At 39.3% G+C, this 22074-nt stretch overlaps 1 protein-coding gene across 2 annotated transcripts in view; it reads right to left on the bottom strand.

The window, feature by feature from the left end:
* The window catches only part of SESN1 (sestrin 1), a 78029-nt gene extending 56292 nt beyond the window's left edge, over positions 1 to 21737 (bottom strand). Inside the window, exon 1 of one of the 2 annotated variants that reach the window (XM_021553768.3) lies at positions 21336 to 21737. In XM_021553768.3, coding sequence (XP_021409443.1) covers positions 21336 to 21575 — 240 coding nt within the window. In that variant the 5' untranslated portion in view covers positions 21576 to 21737. Of the gene's footprint in view, positions 1 to 5922; positions 7279 to 21335 lie in introns of those variants that run through there. The other variant, XM_077782277.1, reaches the window with a different exon arrangement.
* Positions 21738 to 22074: the final 337 nt, after the last annotated feature.

Raw genomic sequence — 22074 nt, 5'->3', positions numbered from 1 at the left:
AAGCCTAATGCCAGAGTTCAGTACTTGTCTTCCCCTTCAGATTATAGAGTGGTTTTTCCAAAAGGTAAAAACAAACTCACAAACCAGCACTTGGACAATGTAAATTGTGGGTGCTCAAAGCTATTCCTGAATTCTGGTCCAAGTACAGATCTAACTACACTCACTAATACCTCTATAAATCACCTCTTTCCAAATCAGCTGGGTCTAGTAATGCATAAGGGATCCACAAGAAGCAAGTCACTGTGGGATAGATTAAATTAATAAATGTCCAGCATTTAAATTGGGGATATTCCCAGATTTCCAGCAGGAAGAAATCAAGCAGACCTGTACACAAGCACAGCCTTACCAACTTCCGTTTTGCACAAACTGCTGTTTTCCCTTGTTCCACTCCCAAAGTATAATGATCTACAATACAAGGACTGACTCCATCTTTTCAAGGACATTGATAACTTAATGTTAAAAGGAAAACTATGGGGGTTTTGTTTCCCTTTGGTTTTGTTGCTTGTTTTTCTATTTTGAAGATTAAAACTTCACAGAAGAGGGAAGGAATCGCCAAAAAGGAAGCCTGCTAACCTGGCAATGGGCCAGCCTTTGGTTTTATGCTAGTTATTCTAGAAACAACAACGAACCAAACAAAAAACCCTAGAATCTTTTGAAATTCCATATTTATAACTCCAGGTTTCTGCTGTTTGTAAAAGCTTTTACAACTAGGAGGCCACTAAACAGTCACCCCAGGTATCATATAACTAATTCATGTCACTTGGGGAAGGTAGGGAGAAAACTATTAGCTCAGTCTTGTGGGAAAACAGGGAAGAACTGGCCATCATCAGCCACCTTCTTTAATCTACTGCCAATAGATTAAACCAATAGTTGTCTACGGCACCACTTGATGTTTGGTATTTGCTACATTTCCTTCCTTTCCAAAATCCTCTAAGAAAATGTTTTGAAGATGCTGGAATATAGGTTTTAGCATGCAGGCATGCTTTAACACAAATGGAAAAGTAAACATTAATAAGACCTGTTTTCATAATAAATTCACATAACTGCAAACAATCAATTTACCACCATTTTATGAGTTAAATCCTGTCACTTCAGCCACAGCAACTGACTGCATGCTCCCTATTTGATCCATTTTACACACCAAGTCAGACAAGTCAGTTTTTATAGATGAGCTACTCCAAAGTTAACAATAATTTAGTTCATGTGCAATCATGGGAAATTACCCTAAAATCAGAAGGCCTGAGTGTGAAAGGAAGTGTTAGCATCTATCTTGTGAGTTCAGTCACAGAGAAACATTTAAGGGCTCTTCAGGTTGCAGATTTTCATGGTACTGTTCATGAAACTTCTGGCATTTCACAATGTCCATGGCCATCCACTGTGCGCAAGATTCAACTGCACTCATATCTATGTTTGAAAAAAGGTCTATTAAACAGAGTAGAAGCACAGTGTCACTAAAGAGACATGTACTTCATCTCCTATTGTTTGATATAATTAGGAGACGGGGAAAAAAAAAGGCCTCTGCACATTTAATGTATGCTATTATGTCATCTAGTTGCATGCTTGCTTGAGGCTTACTTCATTTGGCCTGAATATAAACTTGGAAGAACTTCAGGTTCTTTTAATGTTAATGATCTAGTTCCTGCATAATACAGTCAAATGAAAAAGCTTGACATGGAAAAACTTAAATAGCAACAAGAATACACAGTTCTCTTCAAGAAGAATTTCAACCTCAGCCTCTATAAAACTCAAGCCAGTGTACAATACTTGTTGATACTGTTTTGCTCTTCCTTTAGACTGTCCTGCTGGTTCTGCAATCCTGTTTCAGCCAGTTTCAGTTTAGCTGCAGTAGTGCAGGTTACATCTCGCTGCACTTGGATTTTTAAAGCAAGTTGCAAATCCACTAGAGACCAATTACTTTTCTTTCTAGGTGCCAAACTGCTCTGTGAAGTCTTACACAAACATCCATTGATAATTTAAAGAGCTGTTCTTTTCCCTTCATGGGAACTTCTAGATGCAAACATCTTTCTCTGAAACTAAAGATAAATAGAATACTCATAAAAAATACCAAGAGACACCCAGTTTTGGTTCAAACCTCCAAGAGGTGGCAGTCAGTTATAACATTGCCCTCACATGTGAGGGGATATGAATTAGAAGAAGTCTGGAGATCTAGGGAGAGAAAAGTTCTCAAGCCTTCAGGACCCTCAAGAAAACAATACTTTCCAGCATGTGGGGATAACTGCCCTCATGCATTAGGACAGACTGGGTACTACAAACATGTGCAAGAAACAAATGACAAAACATCTCCACTTTCAACTGCTTTTTCAGATGCTTTTGGGTTGAAAGTTTCATGTGCATTCTCACCACAGGAACAAAATAAAGGCATTTTAGTTATCTAGTGTAGAAACCTCTAAATAGTATTTCAAGGAAGTACCACCTTAGTGGAATGTCAAATTTACAAATACAATAAATACTGCGCAATGATGTTGAAGACAACATTTCTTCAAGTGTCTGAATCTCTTAGCAAAGATCACACTTCACTTTATTACCCAGTAACACAAGTTATCTTTTCTACAGTTACACAGACATTGAGGAGAGTAATCAATCTTAACTAACATTCACAAAACCTGTAGGTCAAGTTGGAAGTCACCTAAGTTAACCAACAGGAAGCACTGAAGACAGGAGTGCCTTATCAGTTTCATCTCTCACTGTGCTAGAGCTTTCTATTCACCACAAAAAGGCAACTGCATCTATTCATGATCACAACCTCAAGCCGAGAGACTGGTGCTCTCACCTCAGCATTGAGATCACTTAAACAAGATAGAGGCCAGGTACAAGTCATTAATGGGCCCAAGGTGACTTCACCTCCTCCCTAGATAAACTGTTTCATGATGTTGACACAGCCAGCACTTCCAACTGCATTAGTCCTGCTTTACATGCAATTCTTAACTTTTTCAAAGGCCTGGAAATGAGAGCAAAAGCTACTTCAATTCTCTCATCTTGGGAGCCCAGGCATGTAAAGGACATGACTTTGAACCACCTCAGGGAGAAAAGATGCTGAACCCAGAGTCCCCACTCTTTGGAAATGTTCTAACCACTAAGCTATTTCTCAGGAGTGGGAGGGGCAGCTCTGGTTTGTTTTGTGCAAAGCCCATCTGATAGGTCTTCAGTAAACATGCTCCAAGAACACCATGTTCTGCAAGCCCTGAGAGGAGATAGAAGGACACATTTAACTTCTGGATCCACAATGAGCTTACTAGAGCACAGGCATGGAACTACTGCTCACTTCCAGATCTGAAACACCCTTAAGCACGGCTGAACATCTGATGAAGTTCTGCCTAGATGCTCACTGACTTTGGCTAAAGGGATAGAAGGATCCTGAGTTTTGAAGTTCTGAGTTGGGTCATAAACACAAGCTTCCTGAACTCAGCTCCTGTCTTTAGACTGCGTAATTGTCTTTCAGTGACTTAGTGAAAACCAGAACCTTTGTCTTGACAAATAATTATAACACAGGACAGAGGAACTCCTACGTTGGTTGCTGTAAGTGCAGAAATCTGAAGTTATCTTATTCCATTCAAAAAAAAAAAACAACAAAAAAACAACGAACAAACAAACCCCCAAAACCCAACCAACCAACAAAACAAACAAACAAAAAAACCCCCCAAAAAAACCCAACCAAAAAAAAAACCCTCATCACCTGTACTATAAAAATATTAGGTTTGAAAAGCAAAGCATTCTGATACTAGCAAGTACCAGAAGTTAAATCTATCTAGATTGTGTCAACTTTCAATTTTCAAGTTTTTATTCTACTGTAGGGAGAACATTTTCCTGTTAGAGTTACTTTTTCTTATAGTGCCATCTGTTGCAGAACCTCACCTCTTTTATTGTTATTATGAATGATATATCGATGATAAAGCAGGGGCCAACTTGTCAATGAAAATACTGCATAGTAAGCTCTGTCACAATGTATGACATAAATGCATCCCAAGCGGTTGAACTATCATTTCTCTGTAGGAGGCTGTAAGAAACAGTAAGTAAAAAGTGTAAGAAACAGTAGAGCATGGCATCTGAAAATACCTCCAAGATACAAGCTAACTCTTTCAGTTGCATACATATAGTAACAGAGTTCAAAAAATTGAAAGAGTATTTGCATCTAAGAGACCATAAGCTCCAGCCCCCTTCTTTCACTAAAAATGCCACCCATGCATTAGACACTGGTAGTAAATCTCTGGGGACACAAGCAGTCTTTGGGTCATTGCTACAGACAGGGTTGAATTAGGCACCTTTCCCACTGGATGTGGCCTTGCCATACAGCAGGATAAAACCTAAAATGCAGCCAGGAAGTTTCACCGTGCAGGGTCCCTCTGAGCACACACCAGCCACTCCTGTGCACCACAGTCACACAGCAAAGATATAGCTACTTCTAGCTAGTGAGGACTGCCAAAGAATTCTATTTTCTACTGTCTCTAACAATTAACAGTACTTGAATAGATTTTAGCTTGACAATGCGGTAATTTTACTCTGTTTGGAACAAATAAAAAACCACCAACAAATAGCAACACTACCACACAACACATTATTTTACTTAAGATAATGCAGTTCAGCAGAAAAAAATAATTTTATTCCAGATATAGCTTAAACATGTTTATGGGTTAATTTTGTTTAACAGGAACTAGGTTTAAAAGTCCTAAAACCTTAAATGCCAGCCCTCTCTTCCCAACTAGAATCTACTCTTTTGTTGAATCTGTTCTTAGAAAAACTGGTTAGGTGCCATGTGTTAGTTTAAAATTCTTCTTGGATAAGCTCTAAATTAAAGTTAAGAGTTATTCATCAGATCTTCTAATAGTTTCATTTCCCTTAAAGTCCTTCATATAGATCCATTGCTAGATCCTTCAGAAAAAGAAAACAGACTGATTATGGCTATTATTTTCACTTAGTACCTCCACTAGTATTTTCTGGTTAGAACAGGGGAAGTCTATGTCATAGCCAGCAACAGAAGACACCATCATACATACTCAGGACTGATTTCCTTCACAAACCTCAGCTTTTTGACCCCAACTCTTTCAGTTATTAAAACATGACTGTAGTTGGGTAGAGGATTTTTTCCCATTGTTGTTTTGGCTTTGGGATTTTTTTTTAATACATGGCAGTGTATGCCTCCTGTGCTCAGATGTGGTGACTTCGTGCAGTGAGTGCCTTTTTCCTTCAGTTTTATTTTTTTAAAAGACATATTGATGCCAAGGCTTCATTAACAATACAGAGGTAATATCAGGGAAGTTTCAGTTGGAGATTAATGTCTTACAAAACTGAAATAGTGACAATCATGAATTAAAATAGAAACAGAAATGAAACTTGAATATAGTGGTGGTTATTTATAAGTAATATATAAGGTGCTGATTCACCTACTACCACAAATTTCTTATCCATCAATGAATGCTTTTCTTCTTCTTTTCCTATAACTGTGTCAATCATCACTGCTTTAAGTCAGTTACTTTTATGTTATTTCTAAAGAAAACTAGCAAGATATCATAACCAACAAAAAAATACCTAAAAATATGCCCCATCTCAAGAAGTTTTCACATTACTATTCTGCAAACAGAAATAGCATGAGACAAAAAGGACAAAAGTTTCATTTTTCAAGAGTTTTAGAGTAATACATCTCAGTTTATATTGATGTCACTTCAAACAAATCAAAACCTTCAAACAACAAAACATGAGACATGAAGTCTCCCCCAAGTGTTCCTTCAAATTCATTACATCTTCCTGCAGCAGGTGCACCAGCTTAAGTTCATTCTATGTGGAATTCTGTGAAGCATGTACAAGTAAGGAATGTCTACTGACTGCTGTGGCAACTGGCACACCTGGTAGCCCACACTGAACCAATTTAGTCCTGAAAATACTGCAGCTGCATTCATATGACATTACCTTTAACCTCCCAGGCCCTGCTGAAAGGTACATCACACATATAGACACACTGTGCTTCCAGGCTCCATATGGCCCATCCAAAACTTGCTTCCTGCATCTCTCTACTCACAGTGTAACTTCTCAGATTAAGAGACAAGTGTGAGTGTCAGCTTGGCACAGTGATCACACTTATGGCCACTGGAACTCCAGGAAACCTGTAAGAGGAGACACATGACTGTTCATAACAAATGGAAGTACTAAGAGAATTTTGAAACAGAGTCCTGCAGCAATGTTTCAAAATGCTTCTGGACAGACCTACCAGCACAAGGGCCTCAACCCTGCAAGCACATGTATGCTTCACTCTACCACACAGGAGCAGCCATTCAGGCAATTTAGGGCTGTTCCCAGGAATAACAGGCAGACAGGATTTTTTTTTCAGGATAATGTACACAAGACTTTTAATTAAATACCTGCTAGTTTATTTTTAGATCATGTGATGGTATTAATGTATGTACCCTCAGTAAAGCAGTTCCCTCCAAATGTGACAGGAAGTGCCCAAAATACTACTGCTAAAATAATAAATACTTCAGAAAATTATCAAGGAAAAAAATCCCCCAAATCCTACCACAACAATCTAATTAAACAGATGTGTTTAATATCATAGTAAGTTTCACCTGAATAAAGAAAAAACATTTTCCTCTTGTAGTATAAAAAAAAAAAATGGTGTCCTATTTCTGTAGCACAACATACTCTTCAAAAAAAGATCCCAGAAGCTGAACTTTAGAAAAGCCATGTAAACATGTATTTCATCCTAATTTTCTGAAGTCAACATATTTAGAAGTATTCTAAAAAGAAAGAGAAGATCAATACTTAATGTTATGATTGGAGAAATTATTTTAGCATATTTCATTCTTCACCAAAATTCTTATTCAACTCACCTCATTAACCTGACTGGATTACCACTACTCAGGTTAAATCCTTCACACACCTTACAGGGCCTTCAAAGCTTCCTCACTACTTTGGTTTTAATATAAAGAACTTTTGGACTGAAGTAAATAAATTTCACAACATCTGGACAAAATGTGGTTTTTTCCAAACTTGATGATATTTTAAGACCTCAGGTACTTACTTCTCAATGTGACATCTTGTCAATAAAAATGACCTTTAGGGCCAAGTTAAATTTTGAGATGAGGCAGAGCAAGTTTCAAACTCCAGTTCAGTACAGATCCCACTCATGCTTGAATAAGATACTCATACATCCAAGGCAAATGCTCTAAGATTTTTACAACTTTAAATGAAAGCATAAAACTCCTAATGCTTGAGAAGATTTACTTTGTCTGTTCAACTGCCTTCACAGGTCACTTACCTGAGAGGCAAACCAGAGACTGGAATATGAGACCTTCATGTTCATAGTTTTTGGCTAATCTAAATGTATTTTATTTCCTATTCTTCGTAGGACTTTCAGTCATTATTGAGGAAGCCTTTCCCTGCAAGCACTTTGTCAAAAGTAGAACATTTTCACAAAAATGAGGGTTTTTTTGAGATATCAATCAACTTTGTAACAACCAAATAAACACTTATATTCTAGCAAATTCTAAATTTCACTCTCAAGAAAACACACCAAAGAACTAGTTCCAATATCGTGGTGAGTTGATGCTGGCTGCAAGCCAATTCTCCACCAAAGCTGCTCTATCCCTCCCATCTTCTGCTAGACAGGGACACAGCATGTAATAAAAGAAGCTCATAGGCCAAGGTAAGGACAGGGAGAGATCATTCACTCACCAGTTACCATCACAGGCAAAACATACTTGATTTGGGGAAATTAACTTAAATTATTAATAAATCAAAGTAAGATAATGAGAAATAAGTTCAAAATTTCAAGCATCTTATCCCCCCACTACCCCACCTTCCTCCTGGGTTTAACTTCCCTCACAGGGAACAGGGTTGTGGTCAGATGCATTGGCTCTTCTGTTCCTTCCTCCCCTGCTCCAGAGGTCCCTCCCCACAGGAGGCAGTTCTCCATGAACTTCTCCAAAGTGCATCCTTCCTCAGGGCTGCAGTTCTTCATGAACTGCTCCAGTTTGGGTCCCTTCCAGTGGAGTAGAGCAAGGACTGCTCCAGCATGGATCTCCCTCAGGGTCACAAATCCTGCCAGCAAAACCTTTGCAGCTCCATTCTCCACAGGGCCACAGGTGCTGGCAGGAGTCTGCTACAGCCAGTTCCCAGACTTCCTCAGGCACGCACCTGCTCTGGTGTGGAATCCTCCACACCCTGTAGGTGGAGATCTGCTCCACCACAGACTTCCACTGGGACATCCTGCCTCATCATGGTCTGGACCATGGGCTGCAATGGAATCTCAGCTCCAGTCCCTAAAACACCACTTCCCCTGCCTTCTTCACTGCCCTTGTCTGCAGAGCTGTTTCTCTCACATATTCCTCCTTTCTCTTACTTCAGTTACTGTTACCCAGGACTTTTTCCCCTTTCTTAAAATACATTATCCCAGAGGTACCACCACTGTCACTGATGGGCTCGGCCTTGGCCAGTGGCAGGCCCATCCTGGAGCCAATTGGACATTTGGGAAATTTTCAGCAGCTTCTCACAGAAGTCTCCCCCGTAGCTGTCTCCCCCAAAACCTTGCCATGAAAACCCAATACAAATACAGAGCCAAGGGGGTAAAAAAAAAATAAAATCCATTCTTTATTAAATAATCTGTTCCACACATTGCCTGGACTTCATCTCCACTACAAGAGAGAAACAAAAAAGATCGCTGTAAGAGCCTTCAAGAAATTTAGAATTTGCATCAATAATGAGAGCATTCCCTTTAGGATGCTCTCCTGCAGATGATGCCAGATTTCTAAATCAGACTCTGTGAAGAGTCATAATCCCATCAAATTACATGAAGGAAAGCAACTGCTACAAAGACATAATAGCAATTTCTCTTCTATATTTTCTTATAGACTAGCAGACTATCCTTAGCAGACTATTGTTGCAACAGAATATTATACAGCATGCTGCTTCAATTATTTATCATTCTATAACATTCAGAATTTTTAAGAACTCAACTTCTTAGAAGCTTTCCCTTGCCATTTCATCTCAGGGTTCAGACTTCTTAAAACCACAAACTATGTAAGAGATATTACACTATTTTGAAAAGAAAGTAGTTTAAAGACTTTATTATCCATGTGAAAACTGTCTTAGTCTGTTGGAGATGGAGAGCTTGATTTCAATAAGCATCAAAATCTACCATTGTTCCAGATAAAGGAATCTAGTCTCAAATCAGGCTATTAAATTATATTACCCCTGGCTTCTATTACATATAGAAGGAGAAGATATTTCACATGATACTATCCCTAGGAAAATCACTTCATTCTATTTCAAAATTAATTATGCTTGGCTTAAGAATTTAGAGCTAGTTCTTTGTTAGATTGCCTCTTATATTGTATATACATAATAAAAACTTACAGCACATGCTCTTTCCAGTTTGATTTCCACCTACATTTCTTAGCAGTTTTGTACAACAAAGGAGCTCAATGCTCCTGCCTAGTTGGATTGTCTGCTCTTACTTTTAAACAAATATTCCAGTAGTCCTGTAGCAGGATACTATACCCCGGAAAGTAGTCAAGCAACATGGACAATGTCCTATTTGCATAGCTATCAGTTGTGGGCTGAGCTCAGGCCATGTCCTGGTTTTGGTGTTGAACTATGCTAAAACAGTCTGGCTAACTGACCCCAAATCAGTATCCTGATAGCAAGGCAAAGATTTGGCAGACAAACTGCTAAACTGACCCGGCAGACATGGGACTGGCAGCGGTGACTTGATACTACGAAAGGCCAGCCCACTTTCATAAGGTAAGGTTTCTCTAGCATATTCCTTCTTGACCCTCCTCAATTTAAGAGAGAGATCTGCCCATGAGCATTGGTAGAGGGAGTTACATCCACATCTACTTAATTATTCCCTCTTTCAAGTTTTAATATAATTGCTTTGCAATAGTGCACTGTACTATCCTATACATACACTGCAAGCAGTTCTAGCTTTTATACTGCGCAGGAAAGAATTCTGGGGCTAAGATTGGATCCAGGCACACCTGGACCCCTCTCTGAGATGGAGTTTAGAAAGCAATGAGTTTCTTTCAGCACTCGTGGTTCAACAGCAGGACTTGTCACTCCACCGTCAACAAGTACATAGAACAAATGTTTAGAAGATTAGTATTCATTTTTCTGCTGAAGTTTTGACTCACATGATGATAGACTTGTATGTTTGTTTCTGTTACAGAACCAAGAAGGTGTCTCCTTACAGCTGTCTAAAACAGCTACATATGGAAAGAAAAACTTCACACCAGACCACCACACAGGACAGAACCAGACAGGTTATATGAGCAAAGGATAACCTGGGATAAGTTTGCACTAAAGCCACACACTTCAAACAAAACTTCAAGCTTTGGCCCTCCCACACCAGTATCCCTGACACACATTCTCAGATTATATCTTTGAAGATATTTTATTCCTCAAAAGGCATTTTTATTCATAGTTATTGTTAAACAGGGAATTTGTGAGTCTGAGTGAGTGTGCAACTAGAGAAATTTTAAGTTTCCCAACACAATCAAGAAAAGGTTTAGAAGATAGTATTAAAATCTGATTTTAGTCTCTGCAAAATGCATTAGCTTTTTGACCTCAGGACATCTTCCCAAGTATTTTTTAGCAACTATATTTTGAGGGAACAGACAGCAAGTCATTTAGCTTCCATGTGAGATTTCTAGCAGGACTTTGAACTGTAACCTCCCCCCAGAACATGCGGATGTGGAACACACTGCACTGCAGACCTTGGGCTCTGAGAGGAAGAACATAGGTGGAAGCCACATATATGGGAAGTACACCTTACAGCTTACCTTGTACAGCTTACCAGTACAAAATTAATTTTTGCCTCATGAAGCAGCCATATTTTCACTGCCCTTAGGAGTAATGCTCTGCACACTGAATTCAGAGTGTATAGAACCAGCACTTTTTCCAAGTCTTCTCTCACTACATGCACACATACAGAAAACTCTAAAAAGTAGAGTTCTTTCTAAAAAGAAAGAACACAAAACAGTCTATGCTTCAATCTCAGGTATTCATTTAATGCATAAGCTACAAAGAGTTAACTACTACCCTTGGAATCTAAAATTAAGATTTTTACATTGTGCATTAAAAATGGTATCTTCTGCATTAATAAACAGCTTTCAATCCTAGTGAAACCTTACTCAAAACTTGAATCCTTTAACAGAAAGGCCTGACACTGAATAATGAAAGAAGCAACATTTGACATTTCCAATTTACACTTACTCTTCTGACAGATTATAGACAATATCAGCCAAGCAGAGTTGCCGTGTTCTGAATACCTAGAAAAGCAGAACACTACAAGCCAAAATACCAATATGCCCTCTAAAAGCCAGGCAAATACTTTTCCATTTGGCTTATTTTCCTTCCTCATGGAACAGAATAATAGCAATAAAAATGTCAGAATTAAGATTCTCTTACAGAACACTATTTATACATCAATTTCTAGGTAAATATAAGCAACCATTACAATCATAACTCTTAAAAACAAAATGTAACCTAGGTGAAGTTATAAAGTTTCCAAAACTTTTTCTGTAACACAAGTAGGAAGGACAGAATAGACACAAAGGAAGCTACAGCAAATATCAAAAGCATATCCTGGTAAAGCTTTATCTCATAATAGGGTGAGCTCCAGAAAACGTTTTGTGCACCACAGTTGCCAAATATTTAGTACTGTTAAAGGGACATAAGCTTGCACTCAGCACTGACTTGAAATTCACAGAAATAGTTTTTCTTAAATTTCTTCCTTTGTTCCGTCTTTCTTCTACATGGGTATCAGTGTGAAACTAGTTCAGAACTAAAATTTAAATAAATGGAAAATCCAAAGAAGCAGTTTAATCTGAGTGGAATGTGCTGTTGGCAAACAGGCTAGATTTAAAGCTAAAAGTTTTGTAGCACCAGAACACCAGCAGCAAGGTCAGCAACAAGCTACAGTGGAAAAAAAGCTTTCAGAAAAGAGGTTCTCCTCCTCCCAAAAACAACCACCATCCCCTCTCCTCCCAAAAAAAGAAAACAAATGCAAAAAAAACTAAAAAAACCCACAAAAAAACCCACAAAGCCAAAATTGCACACAGGAAAGGCTTCAAAGCTTTAAATAAGTTTGCATTTTCAAATGTCCTGCTCCTTTGAATAAATGTCATATTATTCCATCTTTACTCTCTAGGAGTTAAGAAATCCTTGACAAAAATATTTGTCTCAGAAGAAAACTGTTTAAAAACAATTCAATAGCACTCAGCAATATCCCAGGGAGAGTATTTTGGTGAAGAGGTGATTACATTTTGAGTCTCAAAGCTAAGGCCCACAAAGCCAGTCAGCTATTTAGGCAGGGAAAGGACTTGCCAGGAACGACCTGCAACTAAGAAAACTTTATTACTGACTCCAAAAGGCATAGAATAGTGAAACAAAGTTACAATTTTACACTAATTTACATGGGGGAAAGAAACAAAAAACCCTAAGTGTTTTCAGAAGCAGTTTTCTGTGCTTTTCTACACTACAGTGCCTGAATTGTAAGGAAGTTCTTGCAGTTGCACAGAAGGGACACATTATCAGATTACATAAGTAGCATCACCTCTATTTTTAAAATACCAGCCCAGTATATTTTTGGGTAATATTCTTGCACTACAACAGAGAACTGGGTGATACTTTTAACCCAAAATTGCATGAAAGAATAAACTTGGTTACTACCTAAAGCTGAAGTAAGGAAAATGGTAAATTGTTTACTAGGTTTAAATAAAACTAAACCAGTTCACCTCCCCAAACCAACTTTTGGCAGTAATTAACATAAGCTTAAGGAAAAAATACACAAAGGGAAAAAAATACAAAGTCACTGAAAACATCATAAAGGCAGTAAACAAGAAAAAATGCCACCACTTAACTTTCTGGATTTAATTCATTTATGTAGCTTCAAGTGAAGATTTCCATATTTCCATTGATTTCTTGAGAGAGACCTAAGCTTTTCCCACCCTCCAATTCCCATTAAACTGTAAACAATTTACTGGAATAGAAAACCATACTGACAGCAAATCATATTTTTGGAAATTTAAATAGTCGGTATCCACAGGAAAATATCATCAAGCTTTCAAAACCTTTTTTCCTGGCCCACAATGGTATATTCAGTAATTTTCCACTGTGTTTATTTTAAAAGGAGAAACTCTGACCTGAAGAAAAACTCAAGAGTAAGATGACAAAACAGCAAGTGCTTCTTCAGTGCTCACTTTGCACTTGTCACAGTAAGATAACATAATTTTCTTTAAAGTAATATGCTTTGGTCAGGCTAACAGAAGATACATTATTTTACATAACCTAGAAGTCCATACTTTTTTTTTTTTTTACTTATTATATACTAATTTACAAAACATTGCAAAATCTTAGAGCTTTTCCCTTTACTTGAACATCTCCTCAAGATACATAAAATTTCCCCATTTGTGAGCAAAAAGCACCCAAATGTATGTCAGGAGCCCAAAATGAAGACAGTTATTTACTAATAAACAGGACAAACAAATTGTATTATAAAAACCACCAAAAATATAAATAAATTGGCTTTTTGGAAACTTAGAGCAGAACTAGGAAAATCAATGCAGAGAGGGGAAGGATCACTGCTACCCATACACTGTTTAAGTCAGAGCAAGAAAAACTATTTCACATAGAGACCTAAGTTGACACTAGAATATGAGTGCAGACTGGAAAAGATCATATCCAGTTATTAGTTGAAATGAACAGCCAACTTCTAAAATTACCTCTAGAAAGAGAAGCAGAATCAAAAGAAAGTTTAAAAAAATCTAAAAAAGCATTCATGTGACTTAGTGACTGCTAGATCAGGAGAACAGATGCTGCTATTTACAAAATGCATTCAAGCTGAAGCATTTCTGGTTCCTACAGATCTCTAGGTATTAGCTCCTACTTAAAAAACCAAAAAAGACAGGAAAGAAATCTTTTTTTAAGTAAGCCACCAATGTACATCCTATAATTGCTTACTTCATTACTAAACAGCAAGAGAGAAGGAAACATTTGTGTTTGATTTCTTCAGTTTTAAAGCATTTCAGTGCAGTCAAAAAAATATCAACCAAGGTGTTGCCAGAAGCGTGCTTCACGCTTCACTTACTTTGAAAATAAAAATTCTAGTTATCATGTCCTGAAAATAAATTCAGCAGAATCACATAAATTCACAAATTTACAGATCAAGTAATTTCAAACAATTCTAAGGAAAAGCTGACTAAGCAAAGCTCATTTCCATACACGAAGAGCTACATACTGTTAGCATGGAAAATTATGGAAAAGCTCCAAACACAGAAACAGCATTAGAAGTTCCCCAGATGCCCTAATTCGCATCACTTTGAGAATCTCCACTGTTTTCAAGCAATTCCTTATTCCAGCCAAAGACATTCCCAAGGTCAGGCAATTCTGGAGTTGACAAGCTCAGCAAGAGAAAATTTTCCTTCATCTCTCTCAAAAGACTGAAGCCTTACAAAAGAAGGCAAGTAGGCTGAAGGAGGGAAGAGTCAGATAAGGCCATGTGAGTTTTATTGAGCATTTAAGTCTTTAAGAAATATGTTCACATGCATGCTCAGAATATTCCTTGCCATGTCAAGATTAATTCTTCTCCAATAACATCAGCCTCACCCCACACATGTGATACAGACTCATCATCAGAACATGTTTACAATAAATACTGCAGAGGCAGCAGACGCCGTAAATAAGACTAATTATTTTAAAGCATCATGTCAGTATTCTCTCTCAATTTGAGAAAAGCAAGAGTATTAAACACCACCAAAAAAGCCCATAACAAACAGATGATTTCTAAACCAGTGATCTTGTAAAGCACCATGTGGACTTTTGAAGGGAGAACCCTACAATGAAAAATCCATTCCATCCAATGGCTGGAAGAGACAGAACATGGTTCTGCTGTTAAGTGAACTCACAAAAAAGGATGTTTTAATTCACTGTATAGAAGAGCACTGTGGGAAACAGGAACCCATTTGGGTATTAGGATTGTGCAGAGGGACTAGTCAGCTTACAGACAGACCAGATTCACCAGCACCAGTGAGGATACCATATTTAAATTCTTAAAATTGAATAGACTATAAATTTCAACTGAGACACCTTTCTGTGGTGGCTGACCAACAGTAAACATCACAGGGGAACATCCCTATCATGCAGCAGGACACGGTTAAATTAACTTGGACAAAAATCCTAAACCTAACAGATCTGCCTAGCTAGAGATCTCAAAGTTCACTAAAGAAAACTACTAGTGTTGTACAGGAAGGCTAAAAAAGACTTTAGACAAAGTTATAAAGTCATTTTTCAAAGATTACCCCCAATAAGATTAAAGATTTGGAAAGTTAGGCAGTCTTCCATAACACCACTCATCAGGATAACCATTTAGGAGCAATGAGCATCATTTTCACCCTCATTACTCTTAACAAGCATGCACTACAGAGCTAAAACACAAAGCAAAGAGCGCATTCTCTTGTGAATTCGTATTGCTAGAATAAATATAACAATGAAACAAAAAAGTAACTCCTATTTTATCCTTTATGGATGCACACAGGGGAATTACTACCTCTTCTCCTGGCAGAGTCTTTATTTGTCCTACCACAGTGGCAGAGCCACAATGTCTGCTTTGGCTATGACTAGAAGTCTTCCCATCCTTTCTGGATGCTCATTTAATTTAAATGATACAAGTATTTTGCCAGGATTTGGAAAGGAAGGATATTCCCTTCCATGTCCTCTGCCAAACAAGCCTAGACTCCAATCTACAAGGTTTGAAGACAAGAAGATATATTAGGCTCCTCACATGACCCCTTCTCTTCTATACCATAACAGCCCTTGGCAAACTGTGGAATTCTGATACATTTATCCACTAAAGCAGCAGGCCTGAGAAAACAAAGAGATAATCAAAACCACCTCTTCAAGCCCACCTGATGTTTTTATGTATGAGACAGATTTCAGACCACAGGTTTGAGCACTATTTGTCAGGTAAATACAGTCTTGAATATCAAAGGAAAAGAACTTAGTTCTTTAAGTCCCTCCAAGCAGTTACCATTACAAAACACAGAAATGAAAAATCATCCAGCTAGCAATGCTCTGCCTTTCCCAGGGAGAGATCAAATAAGCACCTCACTCCTGCCTGACATTTAAGAACAGTTTAGATCTAGTGATGAGCATGACTGAATAGTCTATCCTAATATTTACATTTTCTCCAAATGTCCAAACCAAGTCTTTCTGTAATTTAGATCCATTGATCATTCATTCTAACTCATTTTCGCTTTGTTTTTGCAGCAGGATTTTCATACCTTTTCATCCCATTTCTTTGGGAACATATTATCTTCAGCCTCCTTGTAGCCAACCACACCACCACTAAGTACTTCAAACTTTCTTCACAAAAAAACTCCAAAGGACTAGAAGATATGATACAAGCTCACATTAAAGTAATTTTAAATTATATGATTGCTCTCTATTCTTACTCTCCCTCCCAGCTCGTAATTTATTCAACAAAGCATAAAAGTCTTGTTAATCAAGACTTTGCTGGATAGGACCTTTTAGAGCCTGTACCAAGTACTTGTTACCTGATCTCGCTTGCCTTCTGGGGATGGTTTTCCAGTTAATTTTACTCTCTAAAGTGTAGCTTATAGATCACAATTCCCCAGCTTGTTAATAAGGCTATCATGTGAACATTGAGGACACCAGTTTATCAATTTATTAATATAATAGAATCTCTCTGTACCACAAGGCATGTTACTCCATCACAGAAGCAGCAGCAATGCTGGATTTAAAAGAATTTATCCTGGCTAAGTCTGCTTTGGCTGTTGCTCAACTTCTTTTCCTAGGCACTAAAAATGTGTTTCAACACAGATTAAATATTTTTTCTCTGAGCTACAGTTAAAATCTATCAGTTTTCTCTTCATCCCATCCCATCCAGCCCAGACTGAAGAGGTATGCACCAATTAATCTAAGTCTGCTACTTCCCTCCACTATCTTAAAATTGCAATCCACTACATGAGATCACTTCAGCTAGTTGCTTTTTTAAGCACCCTGGAATTAATTTCACCAGTCCTACCAGATTTAAAATCTGTTGCTTATCCAAGCAACCTACGGGTCTTCCCCCCACCCTCCAGCCTAGGAAGGTACTATCTATGCTTTTATCATGGCTATTGACTACACAGGCCGTATTAACCGTTTCAAAAAACATTCCAATCACCTCAGCATTATCTGTTAATCCACTCATCTGTGGATCTTTTATTTCTTGCTTTCTTCCAATATTCATTTTAGCTATGCCTCTGTATGTTTTTGACCACCCTAGCTTTATTCATACATCTTTCTGCACTTTGTATGTTTCTTTTGTTACATCAATGAAAAGATCAAGAGACAGCGAAGTTATTTTTTCATTACTAATTTTCCCCTTCAGTGCAAGTGTTTGGTATCATTAGACTACTCAAAGAGGTAGACATTGTTTCTTTCTTCCTTATAGTTGCCCCATCAAGCTCTGTGTACCAAATACTCTGCTTTTTGACACATACGGGTTTTATTCTGCTGTTGTCATCTTTTATCCCACGTAGACTACCATCTCCTTGCACCTGCAGAACCTGCCCTCCATCTCTTTGTATTCTCTTTGTTTATGAAGAGAATGAATTTACACACCCATGGATAGCAGTATGTTCTGCTGAGTTTTCTCCACTGAATGGTTACAAGAGATCTGAATTATCAAATCTCATCCTTTCAGTGATTCTTCTCCAGCTACAGACAGACACCTTGTACTTATATTCCACTCATACATATCTGATTGATCCAACAGAAGCTGGCAGAAGACTTTTAATGAGCATGTGTTTAGACATTCTGCTGCTGCTCTTTCCCAATATATTTGTGTTGGTGTGCGGACACCCAGCACACTGGGAGGAATGACGCACTACTCTGCAAGGTCATAGGCACTGTGCTATAAATACATGCAAAACACCCCATGAGCAAGAATCTACCAAGAACCTATGATACATATTGGGGGGTTTACCTCAAAAACTACTCATCAAACATTTTCAAATGCAAACGTTTAAACTGTTTTCACTTGGTTAAACTATTACAATTGAAATATCTTTAAAACATTTTTTAAATTATCTATTGAGGTCAAAGTGGCTTTAGGAACTTGCTTTTATTAATAAAAGCAAAAATTAGAAAGAAGAGGACTAATTTGTTGACACTGTCTTTATAATAACCCTTACAAAAAAAGTCATTTATTCTAAATGGGAAAACACATGTATTCTCTCAGGTAAAAAAAGTATATGTTATTATTCATATATAGACATATAGCCTACAATGAGAAAACTCATTATCCCAAACATAATTCAAATCAACAGGAATTTATAATTAATTCTATAGATTGTAATACAAGCAATATTATTTATTAATAATATCATTATTAATGCTATTTATTAATAGCAAATAAGAAAGCTGCACACTTAGCATTCCACCATATATCACAGGAATTTTTATCCGGGGGAAAAAACCCCAAAACATAACAAAGGCAGACTTAGAGGGATGCCATGCTGACACAGGCTGCTGCCAAGCCTGCAGCCTACACCAGCCATATAATGCACTCTACCAACCTGCTCCAGACACAAAGCTGCAAAACCACCAGGAGCACCAGTCACTCATGCCTAAATATTTGCTGACGGCCCCAACAGGCAAGAGGGCACTAACTCAAAGGAAGAAATAGCAATCAGACCACAGGGAAAAATCTAATATTTGATTTCATCACTGATTTATGCTGGAAGCAAATCTGAAAGATAAATAAAGTACATTTTGCAGTTCTCCATATTGAGGCAGCTGGGGTGGGCAGGAATAAAAAGAAATATATGAGTACAGTCTCAGAGTTCTAGTCTAGGATGGACCATTCCAGAAGAGAGAGAATGAGGGGAGCCCCAGTTCACAGGAGAACTTCTGGGTTTGAAGTTGCCCCTCCTGCCCTAGGCTCTATATCATTTAATAACTTTAGACAGCATAATTGTACATATTGGTGTGGACTTCAGATTCCAAAACAGGGAGATAACGTAACACAAGTGTTGATGCTATTCTGAATGGGATTGCACATTTTTATGTTACTAACCTTTGGAAGCACTGCTGAAAGTTCTGTGTGGTGATAATATTTAATTTAATAGTTTGCTCTATCTGCCATCTTCACTGCAGGGATTTGAACAATATTATTCTTGGTCATTAATCAACCGAAAACCATTTCATGCCTGACAATAGTCCTTAGCACCCAAAACAGAACACTTGCACTGGATTATTTCTCCAACAAATGTGGATCCAAAGATTACAATGAAAATTTTCACTTATGAGTACAGACACAAGAACTAAGATTTGCCACTCTTAAATTCATGAAATACAGAATACTCCTCTCAGATCTATGCTTCTGAAAAGGAAAATTTACAAAAGCAGCTTTTAAAAATTTTCTTAAAATAATATTCTATTTTATTTTATTTTGCTTAACTTGCTGGAAAACTTTTACTGCACCTTGTGTGTATACAATTGGTTTCACAGCTATTAAACCTTTCAAACCTATGGTTTATTAATCAAAGCAGCAAGGATCACGGCATTTGAACTTGCATTTGCTGTATGAAGATGGACATTTTCTGCCAGAACTTTTTGCCCTAGTTATAAAAAAAAAAAACTAGTCACAAAGTTTCTAAACCACACTAATAGTTGAACATGCCACTAACTTCAAATGCATAAAAACTTAAAAGGGAGTCATCCAGTCCTGTATTCTGACCTCACCCCAAAATTTAGGCGAGAGATCACCATCTGTTTGTTTTTGGAATAGATTCTGATATCTTGAACCTGACAAAAACAAGTCTTCCCTTAGCAGTCTGTTGCAGTAACTCATCATTCTCACTGGTAACAGACTCACTTCTCATATGAACAGTTAACAGGGAAAATGCCAGATTAAAGTTTTCAACTCAGTATTCAAGTTTGGGGTGGTTGTTTGTTTCACTGGCTTTGGTTTTTAAAGAAAAGCTGTCAAGCTTTCCACTTAGACCACATGAAACCATCAGCTTTGAGAAAAACTGCACACACAGCCTAAACTGGGTAAAATAAGTTACACTGTATTAATCACACTGCACAGTACTGAGAAGTTAGACAAAATAAACAGAGACTCTTTCAGCTCCAATAACTCAAACCCAGAATGTGTTTCTATATATATGATAACATATAATGGGTTTTATATTATACATATTTATGCATATAATGTATAAATTATTATACCTATAGTACTTTCATATATTGTTATTATGTTTCCCTGGATTCCCCTATATTCAACCTGTTAAAGTTCAGGCAGAAAAAGCACAGTAGTGACAATCAGGCAGCTATCTCCATGCACAGCTCTCTATTCATTTGTGATTAAAAGAAATAGCTGAATTTCCTTTTCCTATTCTTCAGTTAAAAGTAATATCTTTAGCCAGTGCTGTTGGACCCGTTGATACAAGAACTCCAAGACCTGAGCAAAAACCAGAGGTGAGCAAGACAATCGCAATGCAAGTAACTATAATTAGACTGTAAGAGTGGAAGAGTACAAAGTAACATTTATTTTTGTTAGCATTAGGTCAGTAAATGTATTCCTCTATTGGCTAGGCTGCATATGAGCTATGAAAAAAAAATAATTTGGATCATATTGATGCCAGTGGAGAAACTATTTACCAATAAACAACAAGAAGGGCATTCTGATGGGCTCTGCCTTAACAACAAGCTCATATGGCTTTTAAAAGCTCCAAAACTTCCCATTTATATTTTCAATTGGCAACACTAATATCAGTACCCAAATCCTTCCTGCTTTTCGTTTAAAGTTAACCGGGTAATACCACAGCACTTATACAGACTGAAACTAGAGTGTTAAAGTTGTCATTTTAGTGCTTCCTTGGGGATGCCCCAACTTTCCAGCCATTCATTGCCAAGTCCTCTCTGGTGGATTCCACTGAAAGACTTCGTGCTTTTTCACAGAATAGTTAGGGTTGGAAGGGACCTCTGGAGATCATCCAGTCCAACCTCACTGCCAAGGCAGGGTCACCTAGAGCAGGTGACACAGGAACGCATCCAAGTGTTTTTCAAGTGTCTTCAGTAAGATATTCCACCCCCTCCCCCCGCCGCCTTTCAACAACGCTTTTCCAAATGTTTCTCTGGGGAGAGAGCCGTAGGGGTGGGGAGCACTTAGCAAGTATTAATTGCAGGAATAAACCTGACAGGGTGGATCAGCCGCCCCCCTCGTCGCACAGGTGTAACCCGAAGGCGCCCTGCGCGGGACGGGGCCGGGAGAGCCCCCGCCCGGTCCCAAAGCCGAAGGGGTGGTCAGCCGCGCTCACCTGCACCCCGCCGAGGATCGCCTCGCTCTTCTCCCTCACGTCGGGGAAGGGGCACCTCTTGGACAGCATGAGCAGGCGGGCCAGCGCCTCGCCCAGCCCGTCGCGGGCGGCCGCCCCGGAGGCGATGCTCTCTGCGCGGCGGAGCACGGCTTGCCCGATGGTGTCCAGGGCGGCACCGCGGGCGGCGGCGTCCCGGCTGCACAGCCCGTCCCAGCGCACCTCGCCCTCCCGCTCCTCCATGGGGCCGCTCGGCCGCTGCTCCCCCGCCGCAGCCGCCGCCTCCTCCCGCTCAGCAGCCCCGGCGCGGCCGCCCCATGGCGGGCTCCCGGCAGCCGCCAGCCCGCCCACACAGACGACGACGAGCGCGGCCGCGGCGAGCGCAGAGCCCGCTGCCCGCGCCGCATGGGGGGCAGCGCGGGCCGGTGCCCCCGACAGCCGCCGCCGCCCTCCCGCGCCGGGGCTGCCGAGCCAGCGGAGCCGCTGGGGCTTCGCCTTTCCCGACCGGGAGAGGGGCGGCCACCACCCCACGGCGCCGGCGGCTCCTCCTCCCTGCCCCGGGCATGGAGGGAAGGGGCGGCCCCAGCCCTGCCTCTCTCGGGGCGGCCCCTCAGCCCGCCCCGCCGGGGCCGCCACCGACCCCCGGCAGTCCCCTCGCTCGGGGTTGGGGGAGAGAGCCCCGCCCAGCACGGGGAACCCGCATGACGGACACGCCGCTCAGCCAATCGCCTTTCAGCGTCGC

This window comes from Lonchura striata, chromosome 3 (assembly GCF_046129695.1).
Source record: "Lonchura striata isolate bLonStr1 chromosome 3, bLonStr1.mat, whole genome shotgun sequence".
NCBI lineage: Eukaryota > Metazoa > Chordata > Aves > Passeriformes > Estrildidae > Lonchura > Lonchura striata.
Note: the sequence above shows the minus strand (reverse complement) of the source record. Positions and strands in the feature narration are given on the sequence as shown.